The following is a 16,125-nucleotide window of genomic DNA, read 5'->3' as shown; positions in this document are numbered from 1 at the left end:
CAATGCAAAATAAATTCTTCCCATCCAGCCAAGTTACATATTCCCCTAACTGTCTGCAGTTATGGACACCTTCTGACACACATTTTCCCCAGATATTCTCCATATTCTTTGTCTCACTTTGCATGTTTCCGTTATTCACATGATACTTTTTTTTTGGTTTTGTTTTGGTTTGGTTGGTTTTTGTTTGTTTATTTTCTCTTTTTTACTTGTTTATTGATGCAGTTCTGATGAGAGAATAACTGTGCTAACTGTGGTTTTGGTGTGTATCACAGAGATTGAGAGGAGGAGTAACAGTGCAGGACAGACAGACTCTGGCAGTTATATTCTGTATCTAGGGACTCATCTGAGCTCCTATAGTTTATCCCTGAGAACACAAGCCTGAGCATGTTATGGCTGCCTAACCTTCCTCAGGTTAATTTTGGAAGGCTACTGGACTAAGTTTCATGGTTGGATTAAAAGACTAGGCTGCCTTGGATGTCGGTTAACTTCAGATCAACTACTCTCACCAGTTTCCTTTTGTTTCCCCTATGTACTATAGTGCTTATAATTTATTCTTAATTGTTGTTGAAACGGGTAGAACTTAGAAATATTACTCAAAATAAAGAGTTACAGAGATAAAGGTAGTTCACTCTTCCCCAATATAGATGGTTAAATGAAAGTCCAGAGGGATCCCTGCCATGAAGATTGTCTAACCTAGAGTAAAGCAAGAAAGAGCACTGAAGAAAATTCTTCCTTCATCTTTCTTACTTCTTCTGCAGTCAATCTTTTCTCTTTCTTAAAATACGTAAGTCTCATGATCTGGAAATTGCCAACACACAGATTGGCAATGACAAACTTCCTTTCCCTCCCTTCCCAGTTAATCTAACAGTTCCATCTAAGTGCGTGGTTTGGGGGCTAAAATAGGAAGTAAAACTTCCTATTTTGTGCAATTGTACGGACTTTCCTTGAAAGGGGGGTGTCAGCTTCTCTGAATCTGGCATTTCAGGTTCACAAAAGATGTGGCAGTTCCTTTGAAGACTTACTTGCCAAGAAAATCCTGTGGTTGGTTTGTACTTCTGTATCCAGTTCTAGGCAAGTGTGGGTTTGCTGATCCCTGCATCAGAGGATTCTGGTGCTGGGGGGGAGGCTGGACAGGGAGAGTCACCAGTCAGGCTGAATCATCTGCCTCACACCTGGATCCAGGTAAGAGAATGGCTTCCTTTCTGGGGGAAGCATAACAGCAGAGTCTGCTCTCATACAAGGTCTTGTGAGTTATTGAGGGATTCCTTCACTGCAATGATTATTCAAGGGCTCAGCAAGCTCTTTGCAGTCCAAGGAAGTGGCATTTGGGAATCTATAAGTCAACAGGAATTTAAAAGGAGTTTTTCCATGCTCCTCTATAGTAGAAAAAGTCTCAGATCTATAATTTGCTTAAGCAGGTGTGTGTATTATGATTTTGAGAGAGCAATGAGAGATGGCCAAAAGGACTTAAATTCAAGTATTTAACAGTGTGGTCCATGGTCCTGGAACTGCTCAATCTACTTTCACTCTCTACAACCACCAGAAAAAAAAAAATTTAGTTTCTTTGGTACTATGTCTACAGTTTGCAACTTGTTTGGGGGGCACCTAGAAAAGGAGTATGTTGAAGGAAATTCTCGAAGTGAATGAATATGGAAATCCTGTCAGGATTGCTGGTTGGATTACAGCTCCTAGGAACTGTGTGGTTCAGATAATATTTTTAAGGAAATTAACAACTGTTGTGGTTCATTAGGAAGGCTTTAAGCATAAAGAGCAGAAGAATGAAATTAATTTTAAGGATGAGTTCTCATAAAAAATCAGAATTTTTTTTGTTGCTACTCAGCTGACTGAATCCCTACGCTCCCTTGGAAATGTACATTTACTTCATCCTTTGCGTGCATTGCAACAAGATATAACAAAAAGATGTGGATTTTGTCCTACAAGAAATGCTTGGTAGAAGTTCTTCCTGAATGTCACTTCAACGTGATCTTAAAGAAGTTCCCTTATTCAGTTTTACTTCTCTTTATGTGAAACGAAAATAAACAGCTCTACAGTAAGCAGGGCAGGAGAGTAGCCAGTGGGCAAAGAAAACTCTGAAATTCTGATTTAGGATCAAGCATTTGTGCCAAGGACAATATGAACATGAAAGAGATTTTCATCCTGCTGCTGGATCTGAATTTGGTCTTCAGTGTTCAAGCCATTCAAGGTGAGATACAAATTGATATTCTCTTTTATCCTTTCATTATTGCTTTTCTTGTTTTATCTGTCTCCTTTCAGCTAATGCACTTCCTCTTTTTCTGCTTGCTTTTCGTCTTCCTTCTCCTGTTTTTTAAGCTGTAAGAGAACAGACATCCTGATCAAAACCAGCATGTAGCAGGTACATGTGCAGCCAAATCGTTTGTATGTTGGTGGTATGGGCAGGTTGAAATACTGCATAAATGAATGAGATATACAAGCTGATTGGAAAATGAGTGAAGGAAAGGAGGACAGACCCTGATAGTTAGTGAAGACATAGGAAAATGAAGGGCTGCATAATTCAGATGGTAGTGCACAGGAGTAGAGACATGTGGTCAGACACAAGACTCTGGTGGGGGCTACCAAGAGCAAAATCTAGATGACCTGATTTTCTTCTTGTGGAATAGCTGACAGACAAAGAGACCATCTGCCATATCCATTGCTTGTGTTTCCTTTCTTACACAATGAGACCTTATTTCCCCTTCCCTTCCCTTCCCTTCCCTTCCCTTCCCTTCCCTTCCCTTCCCTTCCCTTCCCTTCCCTTCCCTTCCCTTCCCTTCCCTTCCCTTCCCTTCCCTTCCCTTCCCTTCCCTTCCCTTCCCTTCCCTTCCCTTCCCTTCCCTTCCCTTCCCTTCCCTTCCCTTCCCTTCCCTTCCCTTCCCTTCCCTTGCCTTCCCTTCCCTTCCCTTCCCTTCCCTTCCCTTCCCTTCCCTTCCCTTCCCTTCCCTTCCCTTCCCTTCCCTTCCCTTCCCTGTCCTGCCCCGCCCTCTAATTTGATTTAACAGAGCTGGCAATATGTAGTACACCATGCCTGTCACAAGGCTAGGCCTATAGCCATCCTACAGACAGCAGAAAAAGGGTGTTGTCAGGGGTTGGGCCCCGTGGACATCTGCCTTTTCTAATGCAGATGCCTCATGTCTGCAGTAGCCGGAGGAGTTGGGCTGCCTGGCCCAGTATCCATTACAGGATATCTTCCTTGGAGGTCTCTGAGGGAAAATGTATTACTTTGCAGGTCAGACTGGGTTCTTGGCATTCTGAGCCTTAGCCCCACGTTCAGACCACCCTTTTCTATGTGGCATGCTCGATTTTCTGCTTATGCAAGGAATGCAATAGAACTTACTTTGTACTAGTTTTCAGCAGATCAAAGGAGGGTCCCTCTTATGCCTGCTAAGACAGCATCAGTCTGTTCTGATGGGGTTTTGCCTGTAAAAAGCTCCTCAAACAAGGTGATTTTAAGCTCTCATCAAGAAATACTATTTGAGAGAGCACACTTATGTATGCACACTGAGATCTTTGTCACTTGAAGGTGCAATATCCTAATAGTGCAGCATGGATATTACATTACCAGCAGAGAATTAAGGAAGGATAAGAAAGCAGCTTGTTTCATAGTGCATGTGCCAGAGGCAGTCTGTATTTTTCAGCTTCACAGTTGTGAACTTAAAAAAAAATACCCTTGATGAGAGGTCTGGCCATCTTAGGATCATAAATCTAGTTCTGCCAAATAAATTTGGACATTCTTCTGAGTCATAGCAAGGCTATTTCCAGAGCATCTCACTTTTAAATAGACTTTCTAGCATTATAAACTTTACTGGGAAGTTAGTAGCAAAGAAGCTCACACAGCAACACATAAGGAGGAAATTATCATCTTATGTCTGCTGACCATGGTATCTACTAATCCTTGGAAATACTCAGTGTTTGAAAAGTGATACCTTGGCTAGAGCTGTGCCATGCAGGCACAAAGATTTCTGTAGGTGAATCCGTGGACGGCTGGGACAAGGAATTCTGCCAGCCTGTATATTCTAGAACATGTGGGTTTATTGCAAGGGTCATGAGTAAAAGGGTCCTGCCTTCAGCCACCAGCCTGGGCTGGAGGGGAGTCCCAAAGAGAGAGGGAGAGAGAACAGCAGGGTGAGAGCTGAGAGAGAAGGGAGTGAGAGAGCAAAGGGCAGGGGGAAGAGAGCAGGAGAGCGAGAACAGGGGGAAGAGGAAGGGTGAGAGTTAAGAGGAGAGGTAAGAGTAAGAGTTAAGAGGTAAGAGAGTTAAAAGAGTGAGGTCCTTGTTACAATACATCTCCTTTTGTGATGAATATTCTAATTTACAGTGACCAACCAACACAAGACACAAAATCCTATAGAATTTACATACAGTCTATAAGAACTACTCTATTACCACACTGTGTTATATTTTAAACTCTAAAAACTACTCTTTAGACTTCTGTTTTGCTACATTGACCTTTGGATCCCTGAGCCAGCAGAAAGGGATTGTTCAATCCGAAGGGATTCTCCTGCAGCTAGCTAGGCTATTGTTTTCAGGTTGTATAGTAACTAAGACTCAGTATCCTACAACTCAAAGTCAGCTTTCATTTCTATTTCGATTATAGGTTTCATATTTTCAGAATCTCTGCTAAGCAATTATATTTATAAGGTTTCCCTGATAGATCTTTCCCAACAGATTTCACTTTGTTGTTGTTAGTTGTAGCCTGGTTTGGACACTTGTGTGTTGTGGAGATGTGCAGAATGGTCACATTTTCACAGAGTCATGCCCCATCCCTGGAGATGTTCAGGGCCAGATTGACTGGAGCTCTGAGGAAAGTGGTGCAGTGGAAGGTGTCCCTGCCCATGGCAGAAGGGTCAGAACTACATGATCTTTCAGGTCCCTTCCAACCCAAACATTTCTATGAGTCTGTGTGTTTTCTGGTGCCAAGAGGAGAATACTGTTATCAGTGCCTTAACCATTCTTGCTATCTCTCACCGTTTATGTTTTTAATCACTGCGATTTTTTTACCTGGATTCCTTTCCCAGAGAGTATCCCAATGAAAAGCTTGAAGTGCTACAATGACTACAATTCACAGGTGACATGCACATGGATGGAGCATTCAGAGGCTCATGACCTCGTTGGTATGATTCTTTACCAAAGGGATAATATTAAAATGTAAGTACCTGAAATGTGCTGAACTAGATAAAAGTCCAAAGGGAAATTTGCCATAACTTGGAATCCTGGGCACAAGCAGTCAAGGTTTTAGAAAGCACATCCACCTCTCTTTTTGAATTAAGCAAAACTTGTGACTGCTCTGAGGCCTCAGGAGGAGAGGAATGAATAGGCTCTGCCAGTGGAGGGTTTTTTTATCACCATTACAATTATTTCCCATAATTTTGGTGTAAGATCATAGATCTGAAGTAAGGTGGGGCATATAGGCTGCTAATAATCAGCATTTGGGGAGAAGGAGGTGTCGTAACAAGTGAGAGTATTGTAAACCCTAAAGCAGGAAGACATTCCCGCTGTCATTTTACTCACTTTGGAGCATCACTGAGAGTGTGGTTTTGATAACTTTTGAGAAATATATGTAGATTGTATATTTATGAGATAGAGAGAACTGGTAAGTTCTCTATCTGTGCCATCAGTTTTCCTCCCAGAGATACTGGTGTGTTCATGACAGTATCTCTCTGTTACATGTGTTTCCTTTTCAAAAGGGAATCTAATCATCAGACTGGATCTTTGGTGAGGGTAAGGATGGACAGAAATGGAAGAATAGTTAAGGGAGAGAAGAAGGCAAAGATGGAGGGTTGAGAAGAAAATTATTTAGAGTCTGAGGATACATGAAGAAAAGGAAAGAGGAAGAACTCTTGATTTTATTGCAAACAAGAGGAAATTAATAGACTTATAAGCAGATGAAAACAGTGGAAGAACTTGCAGGTTCTGGACCTTGAAGTTAAATCCTTCTGGGAAAAGAGGATCTAAAGTTCCTTGGACTTTTGAAGGATTCTCTGAAACATTGTTACATGATGAAGTGTGTGGATCATGAAACAACTGAGATGAACTAATCAGACAAGCAAGTATTAAACACGGGCAGTCCCACAGAAAAACCATTTTGATTTTGAAATCAAAATAGCCAACAATTAAACAGGATCAGCTCATGGATTAAGAATAGTTGAGTAAACCTTAAACTGTAAGGTAATGCTGGTGAGTAGATTCTTCAGGACTTCACACCCCTTGGGTTGACTCTTTTGGTTAAGGCTATGCACACACTGCAGTGTGCAATCTATACTTCAGCAATATCCCTGGTTTCCTTGCTAATACCCAATTTATAAAAATAGCCGTAGTGCTGAATAATGCTTGCTGACATATAGTTGGCTAGAAGACTCCATCCTGTCCTGGAAGAGAGTATTTGGCCTTAAATATTCACAACTTAAGACTTCTCATCTGAGCTGGAACAAGATAATATACTGGGAATGAAGCCATAAGCACAAACAAAATTCCACAGGGTACATAAAGAAGCAAAGCATCTCTCCAGCAGCGAAGGCTAGTGCAACCACACGAAGATATCCTCTCCTGCCTAGTTTAAAAAATTGTTTCTAATTCTCACGATGCTCCTTGGCCTGGAGAAAGGCCATCTGAAAGGATGATTAACATTGTGGGTGAAATCTTTAATGAATGCTTAAGATCCCTTGGCAGAACAGAACTACTAAGGACACTGAAATACATTTTGGTTGAGAATCTTTTTCTAAGTGTTTTTCTGGTACTTCAAAATGAAAGTCTTCAAGAAGCTTAGGATTATCAGAAGTTTTATGGCCTTTAACTCTGAGTAAAAGGTGTATTTACATGATGTTCATTTTCATCATACTATTTGTCACCTAAAAATATGAGATTACATAGAGCTAGGCTAAAAAAGTAACAAAAATAAACTGGCACTGTAACATTCTGCTGCATGACTTTGAAATGGGGAAGCAAAATTCCGGTGTTAAAAATGTTTCTCATGTTAACCGATGCAAACTAGGACTAATAGGAACAGTGAGAAAAGGATATAAGTGCCCTCATGATTTATAACAGCAGGATGGGATGAAATTGGTTTCAGGTGTTTAATTTTACATTAACTACAGGTCTTCAGATCAGATATTTATAGATCCCTTTCTCTGTACACAGGGAGAACAAGGACATGTTTTGCAAACGCCAGACAGAAAATTACTCACATGAAACTCCAGATGAGTATGTGCACTGGGTCTGCCACAAGACTACAGACTATTTTGGAATAGGGGTAGACGATATTTATGGCTTCAGACCTAAAAAAGTGCTTCAAACAGAACTGGATGTTGATATTTTCCAAAATGGTAAGACTTAAATACTGAATCCTCATTTCCCAATGAATTTTAAGGAGTTTTGAAAATTTATTTACCGTTCATCTGGAATTGAATTCCACTTCCATTGTGAAAACTGCCAAAGAGTTCCACTTTGAGAGGGTTGGGCAGGCAGAGCAGAAGGCAACTTTCTGAGAGCAGCTGGATCTCGTATCATCTCAGGAGCTAGTCAAGCAGGAGGTACTTGGTCTGTCAGGGATAAGATACTCTGGAAATGGGGAAACTTACCTAGATATTTTCTTCCCCTCTATGTGAAATTTCCTTATTATCTCCTCTCATGCACTGTACCTTCACCTTCCAGTTCAGCCCCTCCCACCTCAAAACCTCTCAGTCAGCTCAATGACATCAGGAGACTTCTTGCTGACCTGGAAAACAGCTGATGGAAACCAAGGGTTGGGCAATGCACTGGACTATGAAGTCACTTACAAGCAGGAGTGGGAGTCCTGGGAGGTAAGAGCAGAGGAGCTGAGCTGTCCTGGTTTGGGCTGCACCATTTTGGGCAGTTGAAAATCTGTGGTAAAAGTTGTGTGAATGAATGGTCTTTCCATTCTCAAGGGCTGTGAAGAGGTACCAGTGTTGTTTTGGGTCAGGTGGAAAGGGCTCTCTTTTTGTTAGCAAGTGGCTTCTCCAGTGAAGTACCATTTTTCCTGAACTGAATGCTGAACTGAATGCAAAGATCTCTTCTCCACTCAAAGAAATCCCCAACCACTGTACTTGGATTTGAGCAGGAGTTGAATCCCTCTTAAACTGAATTAAATCACATTCCAGCAGAAGGCTGTGGGTTCATGTGGGGAAAACAGCAAAATACATTTGAAGTTGCTCCCCATTTGAGACATATGTTTTGGGTTTTTTTTTTTTTTTTTTTTAAGTTTTTAAGAGTCCATATCTTTTGCCCTATCATTTCTCTAGATCTGCACATGTTTCTGTTCTCTACCTGTCAGCCTGATCTTTAGATTTTAAGGGAATTATCTTGGCCAGATTCCCACAAAATTCTGAGCAGTGCTGTGAACATGTGTAGCTGGAGCAGAAGATAGTCTGGACTTTGCAAGGTGCAGGAATTTGCTACTTGTTGCTGGGGGAGATTGTGCCTGACAGCGGCCACGCCTTGCCGTTTCTGAGTTGTGCTGCAGCACACGCTGGAGCCCCTCCTGTGCAGCACTGAGCAAGCACCTCATGGCAGTATGTCCATGGACCATCACACCTGTGAGACTGTTGGAGACGCAGCCTCGCAGTCAAGTCCTCCTCTCACTCTTTGCCTGTGTTCCTCCACCTCTCTGTTCCCCAATTCCCTGCACCCTTTCCTCTCCCCCAACCACAGGAAGCTGTCTCGCGCTTGCTCTCCAACACCACCCACTGCAGTCTCAGCCATGAGGACCTTGTCCCAGGGAGCAGCTACGTTGCCCGTGTGCGAGCCAGACCAGGGCAGGCCAGTGGCTTCTCTGGGCAGTACAGCAAGTGGAGCGTGGAGGTGTTGTGGAAGACCACCGAAGGTAGCATGGGATGGAGTGGGGCTGTGCAGGGTTGGAAACTGAGAAGCCAGAACTTTCTGGTCACTAACCTCGCGCTTGTGTTCTCTGAAGGTGGCCTTCAGCCCAGGAACCTTCGCTGCCTCTTCAGTGGTGGAGATCGTCTGACATGCAGCTGGGAAGTGAAGAGAGTGATCACCACCTCCATCCTCTTTGGCTTGTTCTTCAGGGCCACCCCAACATCAGGGTATGTGCTCTGCCCACGGCAGTGTGCCCGTGCCTCTCCCATGGGGTTTCTGCCTGTCCCATTCCCCTGATTTCCATCCATCCTCTTCCTTCCCCTCAGAGAAGAGGAGTGCTCTCCTGTGCACGAGAAGGCTTTGCCCCACACCGTATATGTGGTCCAGAGCTGTGAGATCCCCGTTAGCAATTCCAGCAGCCAGAGCCAATATCATGTGTCTGTCCGGGCCAAGACAGAGGACAAACTGATTGAAGCCTACAAAAACAGTGAGTTTCTGTGTTGTTTCTTGCTTCTCCTTCTTGTTTCGTGGAGAGTTGCCTGTCTGAGCAAGTGGTGCTGAGGACAGTGGTGATGAGGAAAAGTGAGTGGGAAATGGAACAATCACTGATGAAGAAAGGGACTGTATCAGGTCAGAGTTCTGGGGTGTAGGTGTGGAGTTCCTCAGCGGCACTTGTTAGTCTGAAGAAGGTGACAGTGATGGAAACTGTTGTGCAAAATCCAAGTTGTGACCCGGAACTTCTCAGTGAACATTGGCCACCCTGCTAACTTTGCTGTGATTCACATTCATGAGTGTTGCAGGTGACAGGGGACTGTGGTGAGAGGTGTTTGTGGTGAGTAGGAGTGTGTCACTGTGATTTCTCAAGAAGCCAGCGAGCTCTTGTGGCTTTGTGCAGTGGCCCCTGGAACACTGGATGAGACAGGAAACCTTTGCCCAGTGAGGTGCACTGGGTAGGCCATCTCTGCCCACATGTATCTGAAGGTATTTGGGTGACTTTTCAAACTCTAAAACTAGGGCAGCTCCTGCAGTGGGTGAAAATATCAGGAGGTAGCTCCAAGAGAACTGAAAATTTCTGGAAATGTGGTAAACAAGTACAGACAAAACTATTGCTTTGCTGCTTTTCTGTACAGGGGGAATGCTGTTAGTATTCATGGGTATGGATTTTCCCTTATTTAGTGGTCTACTGTGGTATTTGACTTGAAAACGCAGAGCTAAGAAGTGTTAAAAAGCTAAGCCATTTTAAATTACACAAAACCCCCTTGTTTTCAGTCCCTGGAAATGATTCACAATGTGGAAAGAGAGCACTGGACCAGTAGGTTGGTAAGTTCTCTGAGACATTCATTGTGTTCCAGTTCAGGTGCTGCCGCCTGCAAATGTGTCAGTAACAGCAACAGAGAACCAAGAGTATGAGCTAAGGTGGATAAAACACAACATGAGCTACAGCTTCATAACACAGAGATACCAAGTCAAGTACTGGGAAAACAACCGACAGGAACAGGTAACTTACAAAGTCCAAGAGTCATGGATATTTCTTTGCTGGTCAAATAGAAAGACAGTTCTTCTCACCTCTGTCATTTGTGCTCCTCCCCTCTCCCCAGACTCTCCAGGAGTTAAATATCAGCAATGATGAACCTCCCTTCATCTTCACCCTGCAGATGCTGGCAGCATCTACAGAATATAGGGGGAAAATGCGTGCAAGGGTGAATAGGCCTCTGGAATATGAGGGACCTTGGAGTGAATGGAGTGAGGAGTTCACCTGGAAAACTGAGAATGGTACTTTTCATGCAGCTGCTTGTGTCAGGTTTTGCTGGACTGTTAATGGCTGGAATGGCTCTTTAGTATAACACATTCTCTCAGCTGGGGTTGGAGTGAGATGCCCATGGCCTAGCTGGAGTCACTTACCAAGGCAGCTGCCCTGCCTGCATCCTTGCCATACATCCACAATGTTAGGGAAGGAAGTGAATGACCTTTTAAGCTTCTTTTTCACTTGCCTTCATAAGGTGAGTACAACCAACCATAACGTTTTCCATGTGGAGAATGAATCGAAGACATCCTGCCTGAAAGATTATCATTACTTTCTGATTTCAGTAGCCAATTCTGCTGTCAGTGACTAAAGAGCCTGATACTTTAAGAAGACAGAACATAAGCCATCAGCTTTTTATATTTGCAGAGTGACTGTAAGTTTGTGTAAAACACACAGTGGAGTCTGCTGGAGATAAAATCTTTACATGTTTTTGCTGTTTATGGACTTAGAGGCAGAATGTCTGCCATCATACAATCTTTTGCTAAAAGTAATATGATCTTGCATGATTTGTCCTGAGGAAGGTTGTAGTGGTTATACTGTGGGCAAATTTTGATTTGTTTGTTCAGGAAGAAATTAGTGTGCTGTTGTAATTTCCTCAGAACTGTGCAGAGTCAGGCAGACTTAAGATGTCATGCTTGTTGTTCATGGTGGAGTGAGGTTCATAACCATCTTTTTATTAGCTTAAAATGTTTAATTCTGATGTCAGTAAAAGCTAAGAAGCAAATAAGTAAAGGAAATAATGAAATCCTTTGGTCAGTATGTTGTCCAGGTCACGTTTGGCCTGTCCCACTTTGGAGGATATTCCAACAGTTTGAAGGCTCTATGATCCCGTTCCTTCACATATCAAATTCCCTCAACAGTGGCCAGAGTGAAAAACCTGTTGCAGGAAACAGTCACTCTGCAGGTGGATGGTTTTTTCTCTTTTCTCTGTTTCAGTTCTGGCACCTGTGGTTCTCCCAGTGACGCTCCCAGCTCTCATCATCACTTTGCTGATAGTTGCTTACTGCAGCTATAAGTATTTCCTCAGGTAGGCTTGCACTGCAACACGGACACTTAGCAGTCCATGTGGGTGGCATCAAGTCTGAGGCACTTCTTGTCCTCCAGGAGAGAGGTTTGTGTGGAGATGAGCCTTGGTGGGCAGCCAAGTGCAGGGCTGTGCAAGGGAGAGGGTTGGGTGGTGCTGTGCCAGTGCCTGGGTTGTGCCTCGCTGTGCTGAGCAGTACTCTCTGTATGGGATGTATATTTTCTGGTAGCAGCCATGTCGAGAAGAAAATCTTGAAAACTGTGGTCTTGCTGCAGGAAGAAGAAAATGTGGGAGGAAAAGATTCCAAACCCCAGCAAGAGTCTCCTGATCCAGAGCTACCTGGGGGTAAGAGGGAACTGTCCCTTGAAGGATTCATTATTTCTCTTTCTTTTTCAGGACCTTCAATAATCTTAAGAGCTCTTCTTGTTTCCTAGTCCATAATGAACAGATGCCTTGTTTTTAGGAGAAGTTCTGGTCCTACTCAAGAGAATAGTGCTCTTACATTTCACAGACCTCTTTGTGCTGTGCTTGTCAGCACAACTGTGATTTAAAATCAATGTAAAAAATTTTGCAGTACTTTAAAATTTCCTGATCCTGTGCTTTTAAAAGGGGATTCTTAAAACCTGCCTGGCACTTGTGGACTCACCAACTCTCAAAAGCAGGTTCCTAGGGGACACTGCCAAGTAGCTCCCTGAACAGCTTGAAGTTTGCCCTCTTGAAGTCCAGAGCAGCAACTCTACTGTTCCTTTTTCTTTTTTCTCATTACTCTGAAAATTTTGAACTCAATCATTTCATGATCACTGTGGCCAAGACAACCACCTACTGTCAAGTCCCTTAAGTCCTCTACTCACAAACAACAAGTTTAGGAGGGCATCTTTCCTAGTTGGCTCACTGAGTACTTCTAGTTAGGTCAGTGGTAAAGTGGTAAGGCAATATGGGTTTGAAGAAACCATCTTCTGGAGAGGAGAACATACCTTTGAGTTGCATTAGTGAAGTTGTATCCCTGTAACCAAGTGCTATCGGCTCTCCTATTTGTTTTCTTTGTCCACAAGGAATGTACAATTCCTGATTCTACTGCCAGTGAGATGCTGCACTTTGGTCATGTCTGCTTTTTCATTTTCAGAAAGGACATTTGGGAAGTTGGGCAACAGGCAACCAGCTGGACTTCAACAAATACAACATTTCAGAGAAGATGGAGCAGGCTAGCTTCCTTCAAGTTGTGGACAGGTGAGCAAACAGCACATGATACTGACACTGTGGATAGTCTCTAAGACCTGGCAGACCTTCTGTGTCATGGCAGAATATAATCAAATGTTCTGTCACTAAAAATCCTTTCTAAGTTGCTTTTAAGGAGGAGATTAAATTTTTTACTACAGAGGTAACTGCATCTGCAAGAATTTTTTTTTTCTAAGCCTATTTGTAGTTATGTGTGTTTTCAACTAAGATTGGTTTATATTTTGTGTTTAAAACAATAATCTCTCTCGTGATCAACTTTTACCTTTCCCACATTTAGGCAGGTGAAGACTTTGGCAGAGTGCATTGAAGAGCAGAATAAGAAGACAGATGTTTCCCCTGTTACACTGGACCTACAGAACTCATACCACGCTTTAAATGAGTCAGAGCACACCCCAGTTGCCTGCTCCAGTATGTGTGCTGGTCATTCCTTTCCCATCTTAAGGAGAAACAGTGCTGATGCAAGTATCACTTCCCACACAGCAAACCCTTGCTTTGCTTTCAATGGTCCGTACTTGTACAGCCCAGTGGTGTCATCCCACCCTGATATACATCAGACCCTGGAAACAGACCCTGTGGGACTCAGTAAGAAATCAGTTTCCCTTCAGTACGTGACTCTCCCAAGAGAAGACTCTCCCCAGGCCTCACAGAGGCAAGAACAGCCTGAAGCATCTCCTCCGAAGTACCTGCTGCCAGATCCCAAGGAAATGATGCAGCACCTCAGTGACAAGGAAGACGTCTCGCAGGCCTCCCAAGCTTCTGGGAAAAGCACCAACAAGGGAACAGAGGAGCAAAACTCTCCAATGGCTCTCAGCTGTACCACATCTCCTCAGCAGTGTCCCTTGGAGTACATCACCACAGACAGCCAGTTACTGCCATCAGCCAGTACCTCCACTCATCCTGCACTTATCACAGCTGAGGAATCCTCCTGTGGCTCACAGGAGCCCCAGCCTGGCGGTGACCACTCTTGCCATGAGTTTTCCCTGAGGAAAACGGGTGTCACGATCCCAGTTTCAGGCCAAGCACCAACCTCATCTCCTGAATTGCACCCGGATATGTTTGGCGACTATCTTACGGTGCCTGAAGGTCTCCACGAACATTCAAACCCCACAAAGATTTCTTTGCTTGTCTTACAGAAGGAAAATGGTATTCCTAGAAAGCAGCCTTTGTCAGAAGACAACTTGGTGGTGTTAAACCCTGACAGCACTGAGCCAGTTTTCCTTTGCCAGGTTGGCGACTATTGTTTCCACAGCCTAAAGTCCATTGTGAAGATGGAGAATAGTCACAAAGACCACCAGGTCAAGCAACTTTCTGACGGCGAGACAACACTTGGGCAGACTTTGTGTGATGATGAATCCAGCACAGGCAAGGAAAAGGATGTATGGAAGACAGAAAAAATACAAGCCATTCAGCTTTTCAAAAACCTGAAATCAGATGATTACTTTTCCTGGCAGCAATCTTTAAGGATCAAAGAAATCTGTTAAATGGATAAATATTAATGAATACCAAAGAGACAGCTAACTGAAAGAGGTTGCAACTATATGGTGAAAATGAACCCTCAAAACTAGGAACAAATAAACACCAGTTCCATTTTCAAGCTTCCAAAACAATGTGTTAAAAAACTTGAAGTAGCTCGGTATCATTCTCAGTGGTCTTCACAGATTGGGCATGAAAGACAACACAAATATTACCCTTTAGTGTTTTTCAAACTTTTTGGCTTATCCATGATGAACAGTTTATCCTCCTCATGATCCTGTAATACATTGCAATCATCTTGCAGTTATATCAGATTGCTTGGCAAAACATGTGGCAGGAAATGCAGACTTAACAGCTTGGAATGCTATCAGAAGAAGACAAGCTTGGAAACCTTGGAAAGAAAAGTTCTATCCTTAAAAGCAGTTTTGTTTAATTTCTGTGAACTTGTAAAATAGCTCTAAAAGTCACCAAGCAACTTCTCGCTTTTCTGTATCTCTGCCTTTCCACTATGGCATGAAATAGGTATTGTCTAATATGAAAAAAAAAGCCAGACAGTTACAGAAGTGTAAATAAAAAAAAAATCAGAAAAAAATTGTTGAAATCCAGGAAAACTTTCTTAACGGTAATGTGCAGTATATCACAGTGGATTCAAAGGATAAGAAGGAAATATGACTGGGACACATAAAGCAAGTTGTAGAGAACCATCTGAAAGAAGAAATGTTACTGAAGGAAAACCCAAAGGCTCCTAAAGCTCAGTGAGAGGGAGTGGGGCAGATAACAGAAAATGGCAGGTAAGAGGTGCTGGGAAGGTGCACAAGCCTGTCAACTGCTGGGGTTCTTCTATTTCTAAGTGTTGAAGTACTATAGAATTTTCTTTATGGTTTATTGACTGTTTATGCATTATATACTTCATCCTAAAATGTTGATTATTAGTTTGGTTTTTTTTTTTTTTTCCTTAAATAATGAGAGTTGAGGAAGGGGAAACCTTTTTTCCCAGTTTTGCTGTATAGAAAGTGGTACAAGATAAGAGCATTTGTTCAGAACTGCTACTCTGTAATCAGTGGAAAGGCTTTGGTTTCAGACCTGAAGGTAGACTTGACTTCCAAAAAACCGTATTTTTATTTGAAATATATAATCTGTATTAGTAAACATATTATTTCTTCCTATAAGTATTTCATTTCATATGTTAAAAATACTGTGTTTACAATAAAATTACTATTAGCTCATTTGCTCAGGTATCAAAAAATTCTATAGGTTCAGCTATGCTATATGTGAGGTAGGACATTTTCTCCTGACTTTGTTGTATTACTTGACAGAGAAAATGTGTTCTGTTTGTGCCACCCAATTCCTCCTGCTGGGTTAGTGAGACTGTGCTGATTCAGAAATTAGAGTGAAATAATTTGGATTTTTGAGAATTTATTCCTTGTAAATACTGTTTTAAATCTGAAAGGTGTGCAAATTGAACTTGGTGCTCTTCACAGCAGAAGGCAGGCAATTGTAGTCTCTGATAGAGAATAGTGATGAACACTTTGAGAGATTTGCAATTTAGACCTTTTGCAATCAATGAGGTTTTTTTAATCTCTTCTTTGGCCTTTTATAAGTGGTATAATTAATTTCTTCCAGGATGTATAATCGTGCTCTATCAAAGCATGTCCTAAAAGGAGATGCTGAAATTCATATGCAAATGTTGTATCTGAATTAATATCTTAGATATGTATCACTTTGCTGGGCCTTGACT

The 16,125-nt window shown here is 42.5% G+C and overlaps 1 protein-coding gene across 1 annotated transcript; it reads left to right on the top strand.

Moving 5' to 3' along the window:
- The first annotated feature begins 988 nt into the window (after positions 1-988).
- CSF2RB (colony stimulating factor 2 receptor subunit beta) lies at positions 989-15,613 on the top strand. Its single transcript, XM_066320167.1, has 14 exons — positions 989-1,182; positions 2,108-2,203; positions 5,034-5,163; positions 7,153-7,337; positions 7,666-7,814; positions 8,683-8,854; positions 8,945-9,077; positions 9,177-9,337; positions 10,203-10,348; positions 10,449-10,623; positions 11,591-11,681; positions 11,954-12,023; positions 12,802-12,905; positions 13,192-15,613. The coding sequence occupies exons 2-14, from the start codon at positions 2,134-2,136 to the stop codon at positions 14,393-14,395; spliced, it is 2,790 nt and encodes a 929-aa protein (XP_066176264.1). The 5' UTR covers positions 989-1,182; positions 2,108-2,133; the 3' UTR covers positions 14,396-15,613.
- Positions 15,614-16,125: the final 512 nt, after the last annotated feature.

The sequence above is a fragment of the Sylvia atricapilla genome, chromosome 5 (genome assembly GCF_009819655.1).
Source record: "Sylvia atricapilla isolate bSylAtr1 chromosome 5, bSylAtr1.pri, whole genome shotgun sequence".
Taxonomy (NCBI): Eukaryota; Metazoa; Chordata; class Aves; order Passeriformes; family Sylviidae; genus Sylvia; species Sylvia atricapilla.
Note: the sequence above shows the minus strand (reverse complement) of the source record. Positions and strands in the feature narration are given on the sequence as shown.

Excerpts from the sequence above, each read along its gene's own strand:
- CSF2RB (XM_066320167.1), top strand. The coding sequence starts at position 2,134 with ATGAACATGAAAGAGATTTTCATCCTGCTGCTGGATCTGAATTTGGTC. Across the intron at positions 2,204-5,033 it reads CAGTGTTCAAGCCATTCAAG|AGAGTATCCCAATGAAAAGC; the intron begins GTGAGATACAAA and ends TTCCTTTCCCAG. Across the intron at positions 11,682-11,953 it reads AGCTATAAGTATTTCCTCAG|GAAGAAGAAAATGTGGGAGG; the intron begins GTAGGCTTGCAC and ends GTCTTGCTGCAG.